The sequence below is a fragment of the Diorhabda sublineata genome, chromosome 6, assembly GCF_026230105.1.
Source record: "Diorhabda sublineata isolate icDioSubl1.1 chromosome 6, icDioSubl1.1, whole genome shotgun sequence".
Lineage (NCBI taxonomy): Eukaryota > Metazoa > Arthropoda > Insecta > Coleoptera > Chrysomelidae > Diorhabda > Diorhabda sublineata.
In genome coordinates, this window is record NC_079479.1 from 7,238,723 (window position 1) to 7,257,377 (window position 18,655).

General features: G+C 32.1%; 1 protein-coding gene across 5 annotated transcripts in view; it reads right to left on the bottom strand.

The window, feature by feature from the left end:
• Window positions 1–1,464: 1,464 nt before the first annotated feature.
• LOC130445484 (mucin-2-like) overlaps window positions 1,465–18,655 on the bottom strand; it is a 116,315-nt gene continuing 99,124 nt past the window's right edge. For 2 of the 5 annotated variants that reach the window (XM_056781119.1, XM_056781118.1), the window contains exons 15-18: window positions 15,615–15,717; window positions 9,447–9,579; window positions 6,830–6,981; window positions 1,471–3,384 (exon numbers count right to left, since the gene is read on the bottom strand). In XM_056781119.1, the coding sequence (XP_056637097.1) occupies window positions 3,258–3,384; window positions 6,830–6,981; window positions 9,447–9,579; window positions 15,615–15,717 (515 nt within the window). In that variant the 3' untranslated portion in view covers window positions 1,471–3,257. Of the gene's footprint in view, window positions 3,385–6,829; window positions 6,982–9,446; window positions 9,580–15,614; window positions 15,718–18,655 lie in introns of those variants that run through there. The other 3 variants (XR_008910059.1, XR_008910058.1, XM_056781117.1) reach the window with 2 other exon arrangements.

Genomic DNA, 18,655 nt, shown 5'->3' on the forward strand with positions numbered 1-18,655 from the left:
GCAAAGAAGAAAGGACGTTGACCTGCCTCCGTTTTACCGATGCTACCACGGCGGATACTTTTCTGAGCTGTACAACATAATCCCACTTAGAGTAGTTTTTGAAAGACCTACTCGACAGGCATACGTAGCTCATGAACATCGAATTCGTCTACAGACGCCTAGAACGTCAATTATTCTTTGCAAGCTTGTAGAATCAGCTTTCAAGGCACGTCTTTCCCGAGCGGTACAACCTACAGAAGTTCAAGATCAATATCTATAGGCATCTCCACACAGCAGGCACCAATCGAATTACTCGAATTTTTACCCTCTTGTGCTTCCTTTTTACATAAAAAAAAATATTATAGAGTCGGAAAACTTAATAGTCCAAGAAATATAGCACGGTTATTGGAATTATCGCTTTCATCATGACAGTCAGCCAATTCGAATGTCATGAAACTTAATACAATTAATAATTTATAACAATATATACCTATTCCTAGAGACATTTTCATTATGCCTCTATATTTAAGCTTTTCAATTCCACTCTTAATTTTTAAATAGAACTTTACAAGCAGTATATCTGTAACTCTCCAGGGACATCATTTTTCACAGCACTAAATGAACGGAGGCAAGTGACTCGAAGTCCGCAGTTCTAGAAAAAGTTTTGAAACAAAAATAAGCTTAGGCGGTAAAATAAATCTTTATTTTAATTGTTACAAAAATTGCAAAGTATCATAATATAAAATTTAAGGTTTTTAAAAGTAAACAAAGTCTTTATTGTAATACTATCTCACACAATATCTGTATCAATTTCCTTGTTAACAATAGTTTTCATCTTCTTCATTGTTGAGACCTTCGGCTTCTTAGTTTTCCAAATCTCTGTAGAATTTTAGCGTCCCGTGGTTTCTCCTTCCCTTGTCCAAAGTGCTTTGTTAGCAGTTTCGCAATATTCTTTATTTTTGCAGCTTTAAGACTGACTGCCTTGTTGATGGCTTTTGGATTTATGTGAGCCGCTTGCACTTCCCTTTTTGCTGTTACAAAAATGTCTATTTTTGACGAACACATAGCAGTTCTAATATTCGAAAGAGTAGGGTATAGTTTAAGCAGAGTCGTTAACCTTTAACGCATGCGTTGCGTTGTAGCAGCGCTAGTCTCGTAATAGCCATATTTCGTATATTAGACTAGAAGCTTAGCAAAACAAACCGGTATTATTCTTATAGTTCCATCAGGTAATGTAAAAATATCTACGAATTTCTCCAAAGACTGTAAAACGATGATAATATTGTATATTCTTTGTTTTGTCTTTTATGTTCATTTCATTAGGATAAGAGAACTGCAACACTTATACTGCATAAGCCACCCCCAGAGTAAACAAAATACTTTCATTGAATTTCTTTGTTTTCAAACAAACTAATTAACAAGATTTTGATCTTGTGTACATTGTTGGTAATCCCTTAAAAATTAAGTGGTCTTTAAAAATAAAACCAAAAAAAATCTAAACATTTATTAGTTGAATGATGATACATATATAAATAATACCTTAAAATTAAGTATATAAAGGTGCTTAACAAACGATGGTTATCGTGCAGTTGGGCATGACAGTAAAAATACTCAGCAAATACAATTATGTATATATAAAAAATGTTAGCAAATTTTCTTCAAACGCCGGTTATTAGAGTAAGAATATAACAAGCAACATCCCTCTATGAATAAAAATGTAAGTAAATCAATAAGCGCGTATAAGTAAATGCTGTAAGAATCCTTGTTATTTAATTTTCTGTTCAACAAAAAAAAGTTTATGTTCATTGAAATCGATAGAAAATTAAATAATTTCTCTTGCAAACACGTATCCTAAGGAACTAAATTGACAGCTGGGCAGATGAAGGTAAAAAAATTGTAAGAAATATCACTTTTTAGAAAGAGATCGCATCTCTCGAAATGCTTCTGGAAAATCACAGAGCAAGTTAACATCTAACAAATGCACTACACATATAGTTCCATGTGCTAGATTTTAAAATTACAACATAATACAAATATTTTTAACAGTTTGATTAAATTTAAACGGAGAATATGTAATATACAAGGTACATTAAGTGTCCTAAAATTAATCAACACTTTGAATTAAATAATATTGTTAATTATTTTAAACGTTTGTGCGAAAGAAAATAGCCTAATGAGTGGATTACTTATGGTCATCAGTTGAATTTTTTTTTGAAACATATGTTCCACCTTTTAGCATTCTGTGTTCTCGTTTGAGGACATCAGACTTTTACTATTTTGCTATTTTACATTGTTATTCAGAATTTAGCTGATAATTTAACAACTATTTCACTTGATTTGAAGCGGTATTGGAATACTATTTAGATTTTTTATTTTAATTTCTATATTCAAAAATGTCGAAAAAAAGGCCGAACGTTTTTACAATCCTAGAGGCAGCTCATGAATATTTATTTTCCGAAGAAATTGAGGCGAATATAACTGCTTTTCCTCCTGAAGCAGATGAATTGACGGACGAAGAAAACTTTGACGAGATGAAGAATTAGGTTTCTTCCCCGATTGTGCCAGATATTGCAGAGTCCATTGAAATTCATCTTGACAGAATGGGAGACAAGAAAAGTGAAAACGTTAAAATCACCGCTTGTGAAATAGACAAAATTACATTTCTGGTAATATTGTTGAAGCAACAAATCGATAAGTAAAGGAAGTGAAGATAAAACACGACTATTGCGTTATAATTTCACAAATTTTTTTTGATTCCTTATTTTCGCAGCGTATCATACACTTCCCAGTGAACGAGATTATTGTAACAAGGGTAACGTAATTTTGTGTATAACACGTTTTCCAAGGTACCATGATAAAAATTAATTTGCAAATAATAAATGTAGAAATATAAATTTAAAAAAAAGTCATTTGTAAATTATTGCACATATCCCAGCATGCAATAAATCGACTTTTTTAGAAAAATATATTTATATTGTAACTCATTTTAAATTATTTGTGATTTAATATTATTCTTTTCAAATGAAAACATTACGATACACTTTTCTTTAATCTAGAGAAAAAATTCTCCAAACTGGCATCAACTGACTGTGATGTACCTTGTATATTTACCTTGTACCTCGTTTTTTTCTAGCAATCGACAGTATTTCAGTTGTAACTAAAATATTTATCTTATTTTGATTATGTTTTTTAAAAGTCTACTACGCTCCTAACATTTTTAAATGACTACTATCTATATTTGTACAAACATATAAAAACACAAACAATTATTTGAAATTTTAGATTTCTTCATCTTTGAAGCGTCGGTAAACAGACTGTACATAAGTGAATACACATTTCCAATCAGGCCTTCGAGTAGCTATCATATCGTCAACGTCAAGTAGAGGAAAGATATCAGCCTTTTCACTAAAAAAAAAACAGATTAAACAAAACTCGAGTAAAGAACAAATTCATAAGATTGGAAATAAAATTTCATTTCATCTTCGCAAATAGGAGATGAGGTGGAATCGGAAAGAAGAAGTTTTGAAAGAATGTCTTTCACCCATAGAGATATTACAGATATTATTATGGTAATATCTTTATGCTTTCACCTCTACTTTCCGTTTTGTTTAATCAAATTTTATAACCTAAATAGAAATCACCTGTTATATAGAGTTTTCCATTTTCAATTTAGATCCCAAGGAAAGTGAATAAACAGAGGACCATAGATAAATAAATGGATATCAATTTTGAGGAGGAGCTTGGTCATGGTATTGGAAGTGAAAAGTTGCTCTTGAAAAGTTAGTTAAGTGATTCAAAGTGTCTCTTATTTACGACTAGATACTTGAACCTTCATTAACGTATCGTCTCGAATTACTTCATTTTTGTCTTATATTAATGTGAGAGTGAACGACTATAGTAAATGTCCCTTGTCTACTGGTTTCATAATTATTGATAGTTTTTATTGTATGCGATAAGATTTTGTACTTAAGGTAGTTTGTACACTGACAAATCCTAAAGGGAATCAACCTCATAGACAAGTAATGTCAAGTGTCGTTTTGGATTACTTATTTTTTGTCTTGATGTGACTGTGAACGACCATAAATATCCATATCATAATCATTTATAGTTTGTTTTTGTATACCACAAGATTCAGTATCTTAGGCAGCTTGTACACGGTTACTGGGTTCTTAATAGTTTGAAATTTGAAACCAAGTTTAATCAATTGTTTTGGTTAATAAATAGTTTTTTTTTCAAAGTAGTGATTGAAAAGTTATTTAACTACCGAAACCTTTTGGTGATATATAGAATTTAGATTGGAAATAAGATTAACCACATAAATGGTTGAAAAATAGACCTATTCAAGTAACTATCACTTGAAAACATATATTGCTGATGGACGACACATATATCGTACTTCTGATTAACATTCCCATCTCATTTGCATCAAAAAGTTCTTTACGACACCATTTCAACGCTGAAAAAGTATGGAAGTAGATCTGAATGGAATGCTGTTAGCCTTTTTTAACTCTGGCTATTATCTCAATCAAACTTAAACAGCATCTTAGCCAGCAGTCCAAGTAACATAGAAAACGATCGTTAGATGCTATCAAAAGAATATATTTAACAGAAGAAAAAGCGAAATATACAAGAGTACATTCCAATCAAATTACGTCATGTACGTTTAGTGCTTTACAGCAGTCTAGGAAAAGTATATTTTAGCTAGATAATGTAGTTCAGCTTCTGCTTCTTTCATTTCTGGGAAATCTACACATCTGGAGGACAGATTAAACCCTGATTGAGTCCCCAATTTAAACATAGGCTCGAGAATAGGTGAGAGAATGAGTTAAACATTCATCTCTACAAGAAAAAAATAAGTGATACAAAGTGTCCCTTATTTACCCTCCCTTAACTTATCGTCTCGGATTACCTAATTTTTGTTTTACATTAATGTGATTTTGAAAGACCATAAATGTCTCTTGTCTACTGGTTATTTATAGTTTTTATTGTATACGATAAGATTTGGTAGTTGAAGTAGTTTGTACACTGATCACTCCTAATGGGAACCAACCTCATAGTTAAGTGATTCCAAATGTGCCTTATTTACGACTAGACGCTTGAAGTTCCATTAGAGTATCAGATGACATACTTTTATTTTGTTTAAACGACCATAATTATCCATAATTCTTATTAATTATAGGTTTTGTATATGATAAAATTTAGTATTTAAGACAGATATTGGGTCTTTAACCTTCCATTAGGCGCGCGGGTATCTCTAACGTATTTGGTCGCGTTGTATCTAGCAGATACATATATCAAATACATTTTTTTTTGTTATTATTATTTTTAATATATTAATACGGCAAATTTTATATGAATACTTCTTTTCTCCACTTTTAATTTAACATTTTTTCAAGTAAAAAAAATAATTATTTTATATGTAAAATGTGTAAAATTTTAATTAGGTTATAAACAGAACTAAGTTACATTATTTATTCAAAATATTTTACAAACTTATAAAATTAATCGGAGTATCACCCTCTTCAATTTCTTTATTATAACATTTATTACAAATCATATTTGTATGAAGCTTTATACATAAATGAATTCCACATTTTTTACAACAATATCCAGACACTGACGTTTTCTTATTTTTTACATAGCATGGTTCGCATCGCTTTCTTTTACTTGGTCCAGGTGTTGCCTCTTGAACTTCTTGTTGTGCTTCCAAGGTTTTGTAATTTTTGAGCAAATCTTTGGTTTGTCGTGGAAGACTTTTTATTTGGGCCCTCACTTTTAGTTGTTCGTCTAGCAAGGCGAGTCCTAATTTTTTCAAATATTCTCTTCTTGTGACAAACGTATTTTTGTTTCCAAGAAATATCACCCGGCGAGATGATTCCAGCAACGTTCAGTAAATGGTAAAAAATTACCATAGGCCACCTCTTAGTTGATCTAGCAACATTATAAGTAGCGCAAAGATTATCGACCACATCAACGCCGGATTTTGTGTTGTTATAAAATAATATTATTTCTGGCTTTTTTGAAGCATCTTCTTCCACTTCGTTCGACGCCACATGCAAACTGGAAATAAGGACTACGGTTTTTTTCGGGACATATGAAACTAACGTTTCATTTTTTGTATATCCAAATAAACAAATAAACACTTAAAAACAATAAAATTTACGTTTGAACAATTACAAAACGTCGAAATGAACGAGAACTTATCCCAACTAAATCTGAATATAAACTGCCGCTTTTGGTCGCGCTGTATCTACCAGATACAAATACAGCGGTCGGACGGGTTTAGTGTGGCCAGGGGTTGTAAAAGTGAAATCAGCCGATTGTAGTTCTAGGAAAGGCTTCGAGATACATCTGCCGAGAACTACTGCAAATCTCCATTTTCTAGAGGTATTACATAAATAAATATTTAGCAAAAAGTTAGCCATGTATCTCGTAGATACACGCGCGACTATTGGAAGTTTAATAGTTCAACATTCCTCGAGTACACTAGTCGAATTATTGAAATAAAGTATTTAGGTAAATGGGGCAGAATTTAATTTTAATATTACTTTTTTATAAAAGAGTATCTCCAAGTTTTCCTAGAAGATACTGAAACTCCACGTACAAGTACAGAAAATGTTCCAGAAGAAAGATGTACTCAAGAAGTATAGACAGATTTATCATTTATGATGCTTATAGATAGAGGTGGATTAAGAATAAGAATTTAAAAACACCAAATCTAGCAGAAAATCTTCGTCATACAAACTGATATAGTACAGAAATGTCGCGTGCAATATGCGTCGGCGAAAAGTGACTTATTGTAGAACCAGCCTTAGTAATTTAAAATTTCATAAACGTTCAATAAACTTACCTGGCAACTCTGAAAGCGAGTTCGAAATTATGTCTTCGGTCTTTTGGCGTTAATGCATGATAGTCGAAAGCATCTGGTAGGAAATGGTGTATGAGGGCACAAAATGCTAGTCCATCCGCCCAGCTGGTAGAGAAATTGTCTAGTTGAACGTTCTGCAAAAGTGATAACAACCTAAATTAATTGTTTCCATAAACAGCTTCAATTCAATATTAGTTGGCTCCATTGGATTTCAGATATAAGCAGACACACAAAATAGAACAATAAATAATAAGAATATACAAAACGCTTCCATCAACAAATTAAAAAAAAGGAAAGTATACAACAGCTGTTTTTTAATGCAGTGCAAAAAATAACTCCACAAAAATATCTCAAAGTTGTAAATGTAATGCAATTTAAAGGAAATTTCTATTTTTTATAGCACTCATCTCTTCTTTGGTACTTTTTAGATCATAGTTGCTATCCAATAATTTTGGAATATCCACTTAAAAAAAAATACGAGGGTTGCTACTTAAGTTGTTTACAAGATGATTTTCGACGCGGAGTAAACCAACAGCAGTATACCCAACAACTCCCTTTAACTTTTGGTTATGACGTCGAACCAACGGGTTTCGCTGGTTTTCCGAATTCAATCGTGGTCCCACTTCGCTACAGGATAAATTTCGTGAAGATCGCCTAAAAATTTGCTGTTGAAAACTTCAATGTTGTGCGTAAACTGATATTGCAAGACCTTCTTTTTACTTACCGTGAGATTGAGGCATACTTGGGCATTAAGTTCCACTCATGATTTCATGAACATTTGGCAAAAAGATTTGTTCGCGTTGGATACTTCATAATTTTACAATCGCTCAAAAAAAGTTTATGTTGATTGGAGCAAAAAATGCTGAAAATATTCAATCGCGGTGCTTCAAAAGACGTCCATAAGATCGTAGCGTACAAGTTGTTCACGCACAACGCATTTCGCAGCAAATATTCTCTTGTTTTTTCGGAACAACTGTAGATACATGGCCGCCGTTCCATTTGTATACCAGAAATCACGAAAACCAATAGCAGAAGACGAATCATTCTCCACCTTGACAATGCGAGCATCAGTTCAAACAAAAACGTTTTTAAATAGTCAAAACATCGAATTGATGGGCCATCCGCCGTACAGTTCTTGTTTGGTACCCAATGGTTTCTTGTTATTCCCAAAGTCCCTTATTCCCTTTGCATATGCAAAGTGTGTTGATTTCAATGGATAATATTGAAAAACAATAAAACCATATCCAATTAAAAATGTTTTTTTGCTATTTTTTGCAAAACTTAAGTAGCAACTCTTTTATATCCTTTAATTTCTACCTTTGCGTAAAACCATGTAAAACCATGGCCTTCAAATGTATTTATACTTTTTTCTATGAACAGAGAAATAAATTTGTTATAATAATGAATTTTCCAGTGCCACTGTTGTCCTTTCCGTTTATCACATTGGATAATTTCTTTAGGGAATTTGAATCCTATACAGGATTTCTGGTTTACAGCGAAGAAGTAAAACTAAAACTTTGGGGAATAATAAAGGCCGATAAAAGATTCAAATATTCGTGAAGTATGCCCCGATTGTATTGGCAATAAGTAGTTATATCAAAATAAAGATTTTTACTCCAATGGTAATTAGCTGGACCATTCGATTGGGAAAATATGTCGAGGGACTATCATTATCTCTATATCTAATATTTTTGGACCTCCCAAACAGTAGAGTGTATACAGTAAATATATAAAAAATGATTTCTTCACAAAACAAACGATGATACTATAGATATACATCAGTTATCAGCGTTTTATTAATTGTAAAATCAAAACTGAAAATTTATTCTAAATGATCATAATCTTGGTTTTACTTTTTTGATAGTATAATCTCGAAATTTTGTTGCTCTCCAGTTTCCAACAATCGCATAATGTAGATTTTATAACTCTTAACATATTTTAGCTTTACACCTGAAAAAGTAGAAAGGCTTCAGGATAAAGTAAGTAAAGTACAGATTTTTTCTTCACTTGTTTAAAATTTACAGCTGAGGCGAGTCAATAAGTCTATTCATTCATTCAATTTTCAGCCTCTTAACTGAAAGGACACTGTTCACGTTAACAGGAATTTTTCCTCTTAAAATGTGTTGATGCGTTATTCAGCTAGTGGAGAATTATTTTTGTAAAACAATCAATAAAATCAGAGCTAATACTATGGAAATTCTGCACTATAAATTTCAATGATAAAACTGTTTTACTGTGGCTGTACAAGTATAGTACAGAGTTCTATATTCTCAGTTGGGGTGTTACATAACCGTAGACGAAATGTGATTCCATCACCATATACCAATCAAAAGCGTGAGTTTAACGGGGTGAATCTACGTCAAGGTGAACTTTCCAGCCAATAAAGTCGTAGAGAATGGTTTTCCCCTCATTTCCCACCCTCAAAAATTTCAAAAATTGAGAAGTCTCGCTCCCAAATACTACGAAACTTTGGATCATGATTCAATAAATGAAAAAAACATATGGTCTACAAATAAATGTTAATAAAAAAGCAGCTCTAGCTCTAAACACCATTTTTAAGCAGCTTTATATCAGCTATTTCTCCAAATTTTTTTCATACCTCATACTCCTTTGTCTTCATTCTACACCAAAATAACAGACGATCTTTGATGGTAGCCGCCGATAGGCTGACTGCAGGATCGGTAAATTTAAAAAGGGGACCATTTCCAGGACTCTTTGGGGTACCAGGGGTACTGCAGACCAAGCGAAGGTATTAATATATAGTAAAGAGTATCAAGCAACAAGCATATTTGAAAAAAACAAAAGGTTAACACTAGTAGGGTTTATGTATAAGGCTCAAATGATATCAGAAATGTATAGTATAAGTGTTGTTATTGTATTTAATGATATTTATGGGCGAGTACATTCACAAAATTGATTTTGAGAAAATGGTAAAGTAATTTTGAGCATGTTATTTTGAAGGAGTGGTTTGGAAATTTAGGTATAATAGAAGGGGAGCCAGTGACCAATTTTAGGTGGTCATTTCAAAAGTCACGAAACATTTCACAGTCAAATCTTAATACCTACAGATGCTGAAAAGCCACTTCTGGCAGCACTATCTGGCCGGGGTGAACTAGCCTAAATTTTTAAAGAGGGTCAGAAATAAGACTTATTTTTGTTAAAGTATAAGTCATAAAATTCTAGGAAATTACTTTCGAGAGAATTGTTACTTCATTTGTTGACAAAACGTTATGAATATTTATAAAAAATATCCAATTTTGTCATTTCGAAATTTTAACAGAATAAATAAAATAGATTAATAAGTCATGATATCTAATGCCAGAAAGAAATTCCATCACCAACAGTCTGCCAGAGCGAAAAACGTCTCCGTGCGAGTGCGAGCAATGCATATGGGAACCTCTAAGTTAGAGTGACTAAGTAAGTTAGAGCGTTTATTAAGCATCTGTATACTTTATTGGACGTACATTTAAAATATTCTTAACGTAAGTGAAAACACACGTGGAGAGTAAAATATATATATATATATATATATATATATATATATATATATATATAAACTGGATATATATAATTGAAGAAAAACTTTATTATTCTAATTAAAAAATACAAAATTTATGTTTGTGGAATTATTCTGTTGTTGTCCTCAATGAAAACAGATTAACATTCTCCTACATTTATTCACTTTTTCTACTGTGTCAAACGGTAAAATTTTATCACCAGTTTTTTGCAAATTGCACAAATCATCTTTTAAAAATGCAACTGTAAGAATGAGTTTAAAAAAAAGTTTATAGTAAACGATTTTTTATATATATATATATATATATTTTATAATGGAGTAGACAAATCTATACACGTAGAAATATACCTCACAATACTTTAAAATTGTATTTACACGAATATATTGTCAATCTTTAACAAAAAAAAATATTTGCAATACTTCAGTACAAAATATTTATTCTGATAACAAAATCAACGCACGAGTAAAACTGAACTCTGCTAGACCTTCTACGAATTGTAACTCCCAAAAGGATACCTAGAATATTATCCGTTTTAATATCGTCAAAGTTACAGAAATATCTTTCAAAAGTGAAATCTCAACATGATAACGAAAAATCTATTTCATTATATATCATTCTAAATGTACGTCCAATAAAGTCTACAGATGCCCAATCAGCGCTCTCAATCTAACTTACAGGTTTCCATATGCATTGCTCGCACTCGCACGGACACGTTTTTCGCTCTAGCATACTGTTGGTGATGGAATTTCTTCCTGGCATTAGATATTGTGACTTATTAATCTATTTTATTTATTCTGTTAAAATTTCCTAGAATTTTATGACTTATACTTTAACAAAAATAAGTCTTATATCTGACCCTCTTTAATAATTTATGCTAGTTCACCCCACCCCAGCCAGATAGGGCTGCCAGATGTGGCTTTTCAGCATCTCTAGGTATTAAGATTTGACTATGAAAAGTTTCATGATTTTTCAAACGACCACCTAAAATTGGTCACTGGCTCTTGGTTTATAATAATGAACATTCGCAAGTAGGCAAACAAATAAATAATTTATCTTTAGCATATGCACAGATATTAATTCAGTAAATATTGAATTGAAATATGTTAGAAATAATATTGAACATTATCAAAATTAAGGCCGTAACCAGGGGATCAAGAGGGATTGACCCCTCCTGAAATTGAAAAAAAATTTTTTAGTAACTGAGACCACAATGTGCTCGTCTTTCTATGTTAACAATTAATCGTTATTGATTCCATAGGATAGACACTCACGAAATCGATATCTTTGCTATTGGCGTAAATAGACCAAGAATACGTATTGATTCAACGATTATACTTATTCTTTTATACTGTAAGCTCGAATATATTTAAGATGAGTATACGGATAAAAGCCTATCAAATCGCAGCTTACACATATTTCCGTCACCTCTTATTATACTATAATAAAATCAAGTTATTTTCATCATAATCTACTAAATTTTATTTTCTAGTGGTGGCGAAAGGATCTCCTTAATTCCAAATTGTTACAAACAAATATCGTATCAAGATTAAGTTTATAAATGCATATTGAAACTACTAGAGATAAGTACAAAGCAAGCTCATAAATATGTCAGAACGCGTTAATACCATGATATTTATTTGAGCCTACGATATAAAACTTTTCGTTGGTTTGTATTTATAATGAGGGTGTTAGCTGCCAGTGAACAACTGGATGAAATAGATGAATTTATTTTGAGCCAAATAGTGTAATTTTCAAATAAAAAGCTACTGCAATGTGAGATGACGTTACTCTTGACTGTATTCTAAATTTAAAAGTATTAAGTTTTCAGAATCTGCACTCATATATAAATCATACTGATTTACGGGTATCCTGTGATATTTTCGGAAAGGATTTTTTTGCATAACCTTATTAAAATCATAAGAAGTTTTATCAGATAATCTGGATCTCGTTGAGTCTTTACACGATAAAAAATTGTAATAGACAATTGTAGGGTTCTAATTCAGTTCGTGTTGTTTGGTATTATTTAGAATGAAATAGTTGGTGGGTTAAATGAAAAATTTATATCAAAAAGTCGGTGACGATATAAAGTTTAGTCTTCTAAGCACCTAAATAACTAACGTCTAAATCTTCTAACAAAATAATACGTCTTCTTTGGAAACCGTACGTCTTTCGGATTCACAAAATATCTAAAACTTTATTATTAAATTCATACTTGTCTTTATTTTCACTACACTGTGCAATTTAATTGTCTTCATTCGCTCATGATCTAAAGAATGCCATATTTCTATTTATTCAAAGGAATTTATGAATTGAATTAATCTCACCAAGCCACGCCAATGCTTATCGCAGACTTTCTCGCAGGAATATTTCGAAGAAATTGTGTTCATACGGCTTCGGCCAATAGAAATGCATTTATGTTTACAATTCGATGTTTTCATTTGTAAACAGTGCAGATGATGATTCCATGTGGACTGACGGCTTGTTAGATGTTTACTGAATTTTATATGGGGAGTAATCATTATTTCCATTTCTTAATTTGTTATGAGCGCCGTGCGTATTTATGAAATATTGATTGTTCCTCGCAAAACTGCCTTCTGCAATTGATATTGGAAGAACTATAACAACTACTTAACTCTCGCCCGCTTTTCGTCTAAATTATTATATTATATGACTCCTTCCAATGGGTTAGTCGGGATGTTGTCGGCTGACACAAAAAATTACTTGGGTACTTAGTTAAAGCTAAAAGAATAGAGATAGGAGAAAACGAAAAACGATAACTGAGTGAAAAAGAAACGAAACTAGAAATTTCAAAAATTTGGAAGATATAATTCCCTGCAAAATACTTTCTTATAAAAGTGCCGTAATATTTTCTAGTAAAGTATCGACCTTTTATAAGAATTATTTTCATGATACTTAATATATAAAGGATGTATTGCCTGGAGATTCATACTTCACCTGAGCTGGACATTTAAAGAACCAAAAGCACAAACGCTCTTTATCTTCTGTGACAACCGATAATCTCTCAATTAACTCGGTGCGGTGGTTCATGAGGTACAAATCTTTTGACGAATAGCGTGAGCCCCTATACAGGCTGTGGTCGGAGGAAATGAAAGGATTAGTGAAAAGTTCTGTCGTGAGAATGCGAATAGTCAACATACCAAAACCTTTTTCATTCAACTCCAAATAAATCAGCTAAAGTTGATAATTGGGTTGATTATTGGCTACAGCACCTCAAGTACAAAATGCTCAATATCGAATATGCAAAGAGGAAGCTTCTGTTCACCTATTGTTGAACCGTCCTTCCCTTCGTGGTGTTCGAAAGAACATCTTGAGGGATATCACTTCGAAATCAAGCAAACACATATTTGTGCGCTTCTGTACACAGGACTCGAGCGCAATCAAACTCCAATTGCCAAGCAGATAAATATTCAGATTTCTTGTATGTTGCTAATTTGTTTAGAAAGGTTTTTAATAATATTTACGCAAATAAGAGAATTTCAAATGAATGTCCATGTTCTCTTTTAAATCAATAGTCGAAGAGCTTACTACATAAATCATCAATAATAAGTATCACCAAATGGCTATTCTGCTGGTTTACGTAGGCTGGATAAATGAATGGCAACCTACTTTCTACACCAGAAAAACCCAATAACCCAAACAACCTATAAGGTACATGCGTTAAAATTATTTCAGCTTATTGTTTGGACCTTCACTAAGAGCGATGTAATAATGGTGTCAGAAAGTTAGCAGAAATAAATTTAATAAGGTCCAGGCAGTTGCCCAGGCGACCGCGCAAACGATGACTGGATGATGTTAAAGAGAATCTTCGGAAGTTAGGTGTGAGAGCATTGGACCGTGATGACTGGAGGAATGAGGTGGATGCGGCAAATATGCGTGCAAATATAAAATTTTCACCGGAAAAGACTGATAGTTGTTAACGAAGCTGTGTTGAAGAGAGCTCTTAGAAGTCTTGATCAACTGGATAAGATCAGATATGCATACATCTCTTTTTTGTTACTGGTATTTTTTTCTTATTTTCAAAGCTAGTTTGGCCTCTTACTAATTAAAACTCGATTTCAAGCATATTTTGGGGGTAAATTAAGCAGCCCTAACATTTAACTGTCCTCGTACGAGCTATCTTCTTTGAAGATCCTTATCACCGAATCGTACTTTTGGTGCTTCAAGCCGAATAAAAGTACTTCTTTCAAGTCATTCTTCCAGTTTGACAAAAGTATTCTTCGAAATTTCTAGGTGACTGCTGGTTATTCTGTTATGTGGATTAGTTCGTTAGCTCCATATTTCCTTAAAATGAATCGAGCATGTCAGTTAAGCAATGATGTATGTGTGAGATCTCCAAGATGAAAAAACTAGGTGTTATGTGACCAATTTACTTCCTAAGTGTTAAGGACAATTATATTCGCATGGCTAGAAGATTTAGGGAATCTCGAATCTACCATAGAAAACGTGGTTAAGAAAAGAAAAGAGCTAGTCAAATTGATGACTCAATACAGATATTAAGAAACTAACAGTGCACTGGTAGAAAGGTAAGTAACAGTAGAAAACATAAAAACGTCGAATTAACTATTAAGCGCCTTAGCATTCACTACAGATTGAAATTTGCTAGAAATCATGTACAGCGCACTATCGATGACTGGGAAAGAGAGTGAATCTAAAAACTCCAGATGTTCGTTATAAAATATGACGTAGAACCGGAGAAATATTTTTTGATTGTATTCTCCTATTTTGTTAAAAAATGTGTGGTATATGAATGCGAAATTCTAGAAAGAGAAAGAGATTCCTTGCACAACAATGTATAGCCTTGAATTGGAAGGACTGTTGTGGTGTATTTAAAAGAAATTATTAATTTTTTTAGAGTGGATACTGCGCAGCTCTAACTTCAACGAAATGGAGCATAGCATATTTGAAATTTCTAAAAAGATTACTATCTGCTTAATAGAACTTGCAAGAGTGAGAGAGCGAGCTATTCTGTTGGCATGGAAAAAATTTTCTCAGCAACCATCCAATCCAGTAGCTAGTAGTAGTAGAGGAAGAACTCCCTGGTATTGAAGTTAAATGTTTTGTGCGAAGTTTACTAGATTTCTACACTTTGTATAATTTATGTGAAAAGTTTTTTGGGTCATTTAAATGGGTCTATTGTACAAATATTAATGGGAAAACAATGTTTTTTGTATTAATATATCACAGCTTCTTTGTTTTTTTTAAATGATTAGAAAATTATGAATACTTACCCTGGTGGAGTATTGAGGCTGTTTTGCTTATCCAGTTGTTGGAATTTTGCGAATGGGGATAGAGGCTTTTTCGTTATTTGTTGTTGAGTAGTAGCCTTAGTAACTGAAAAATTTGTGAAATTATTATGGAGAATATAAAAAAAATCTTTAAACATGGTTATAAACGAACTACTATTTTTTGATAAAAGCTCGAGATAATCGCTCAGAACAGATTGTTTACTGATAACGCCTCAAATATTCATTTTCGTGACTTATTATTCAGATAGATCAACGTACTTTTTGGAAATTTCAATGAATTTTTTTTGGTATAAAGGCAACTAAAACGATATATCAGATATACCAAAAATGCAGTACAAATGTGACATTTTAGCAATTCATCAACGCTCATTACCATTTGGATCAATAAACAATTACCTACCTAGAGCAAAATGATATATATTTTATGATTGTGAAACCCATTTTTTTGTTCCAGCATCATTTGTTAGATTTATTTTGCATTGTAGTTGTATAATTCCCAAAGCAGTTATCCAACTGAACCAATTATGGAAAGGGAAATAAAAATAATAAATATTTGTGTTAAGGCTGATATTACCATTAATGGTATGTGTGCTTATTTTTTGTGATTGCTCTTTAGCAAAGACTCTAAATACCTTTTTTCATGAGATACTCAAAATTGTGTTTATCATAATTGTTATAGATTTCTTCGTATACGCTCATACTTTTCGATCGGTCCAACTTGATGAAGCCATTAGAATACAAGCAAACCATGTGTTGTTTCGTTATAGTCCAAGAAAATGGGTCATCAAATGGAATGTTTGAAACAATATGCCGGTGGGCAAAGTTAAAATTTGAAAATTAAATTTTTTAGTACTTTTATATTTTTTTACTATTTTACATTTAGGAGCATTTATAAAATTAAAAATGAGATTTTCAATTCATAATTTGCCAGAACTTTGTCATGAACAATTAGAAAATTTCGTAGAATTAAAATTCTTGGTTTTTATAAAAAATCTGAATTTTTCAGCGTGCTATGAATTTTTCAATTCTTATCATTATCCCTCAAGACTTTTAAAATTTCAATAATAACCAAAACTGCAGTAAACCTTGGTGTAAAATTAAAAGAATTACAATTATGATTTGAAGATTTTTTTCTTACTTTCACCGTTTTACCATAATTCAGAAAAAACACTTCTCATTATTTATTTTCACTCGGGTATGATTACAAAAATCTATTTCTGATAATTCAAAGTATATTGAATATTAAACAGCTTACCTGAAATTAGCATTTGAGGACCCATTGTCTTGGACATAATTAAGAAATCGTCGGAGTATAAATTTTTTATTAATTCTGATCATTTTGAAATATGGCAACAATGATGCGAATATTTCAAATCTGATATTACATTTTTAATGTTAAAATACGAGGGTTGCTTCTTAAGTTGTTTAAGATGATTTTCTATGACTTTCGACTTGGATTAAACCAACAACAGTGTACCTATCAATTCACTTCAACTTTTGGCAATGAAACACCAAGTCGAGCCACCGGGTTTCGCTGGTTTTCCGAATTCAATTGTGGTACCGCTTCGCTACAGGATGAATTTCTTGAAGGTCATCCAAAAACGGTTGTGGTGCCAGAAAACTGCGATGCTGTGCATAAACTGATACTGCAAGATTGTCTTGTGACATACCGTCAGATTGAGGCGCTTAATTTGAGACTCGCTTCAAAAAAACTCGAGTTGATTGGTGCAATGAAGTGATGAAAAAATTCAATCGCGGTACTTCAAAAGACGTTATAGGCGATGAATCATGGATATATGCAAATTAACCCAAAACTTAACAACAATTAAATGTATGGATCTGTCAAGACTTGCCAAATGCAACAAAAGCTGTTCGCGCACGATGTACTTCGAAGCGAAAGGTCGCCTGTTTTTTTGGAACATATCGCCACATTTCCATCAGAGCAGCGGAGAACTGTCAATTATGAACGTTACACCATTTGTTGTGTCATACGTCGTACAGTCCTTTCGAGTTCCAAGTTTTTCTACACCTGAAGTGCCATTGATGCGTTCAAATCACATGTTTTGGAAGTACCTCAAATGGAATGGAAAAAATGTTTCGACTTAAGTACCATCCCTAGTATTATCTTCATAAAATGAATACGAAATGTGATCATATTCAAACGACTAGTGCGGCAATATACTATAGCTTTAAGTTGAGAAAAAGTGCTAAAAAAATTGAAGAAATGTAAAAATATGTTTATGGTGATAATGTAGTAGCTTTTATGATTGTTTAAAAGTTGCCGTATCTGTCCATATCTGCCTTATTTACCAGTTTTAAAACTATGAAACTTATTGAAGCTTTCCAAAAATACCTCGTATCTATTAATATCTCATAATACCAAATTTTGATTCTTGAGAAAACCCATAACAAAATTTTTCAATCAAAATGATACATATAGTCTAAAAACTTTGAAATTGTTCCGTTGAAATGAGAATTATCTACCTAAAAAAACTTCGAAACTAGCACTATTGTGTTATAATCTTATAGAAACTATTTGTTTGTGTTATATAGTTTTATTTGAAAATTATTGATTAGTTCCGAAATATAATAATTTCTTATCAGTGTTGCCTTTGAAATAACAAATTTTTCTTGTGTTGTAGAATTATTATTGATTAATTGAATGTAAATCAATGATTGTTTAAATTAAAAGTGTACGCCAGAATATTTTCTTTGGGCGACAAATAATAATAGTCTTGAAATAGATCTGGAACTCTCATAGATCTCTAAGGTAAACACCAACTGCAGGGATCCAGTAGTCTCCCGAAGGAAATGTTGATGTAAAAATGATGGTGGATTTCTTAAGTTGGTTACAGTGGGTTGTGTAAATGTACTTTCCTAAATAACTGAAACTACTGTTTCTATTTCTTCGGTATCTTCATTTGTTAAAGAGTTATTATTTCTAGTTACTTTTTTTTAAAACATTTTTTTATAACATATGGGATACAATGTGCTACTTGTGATTCGTCCAGAGTTTCTACGCT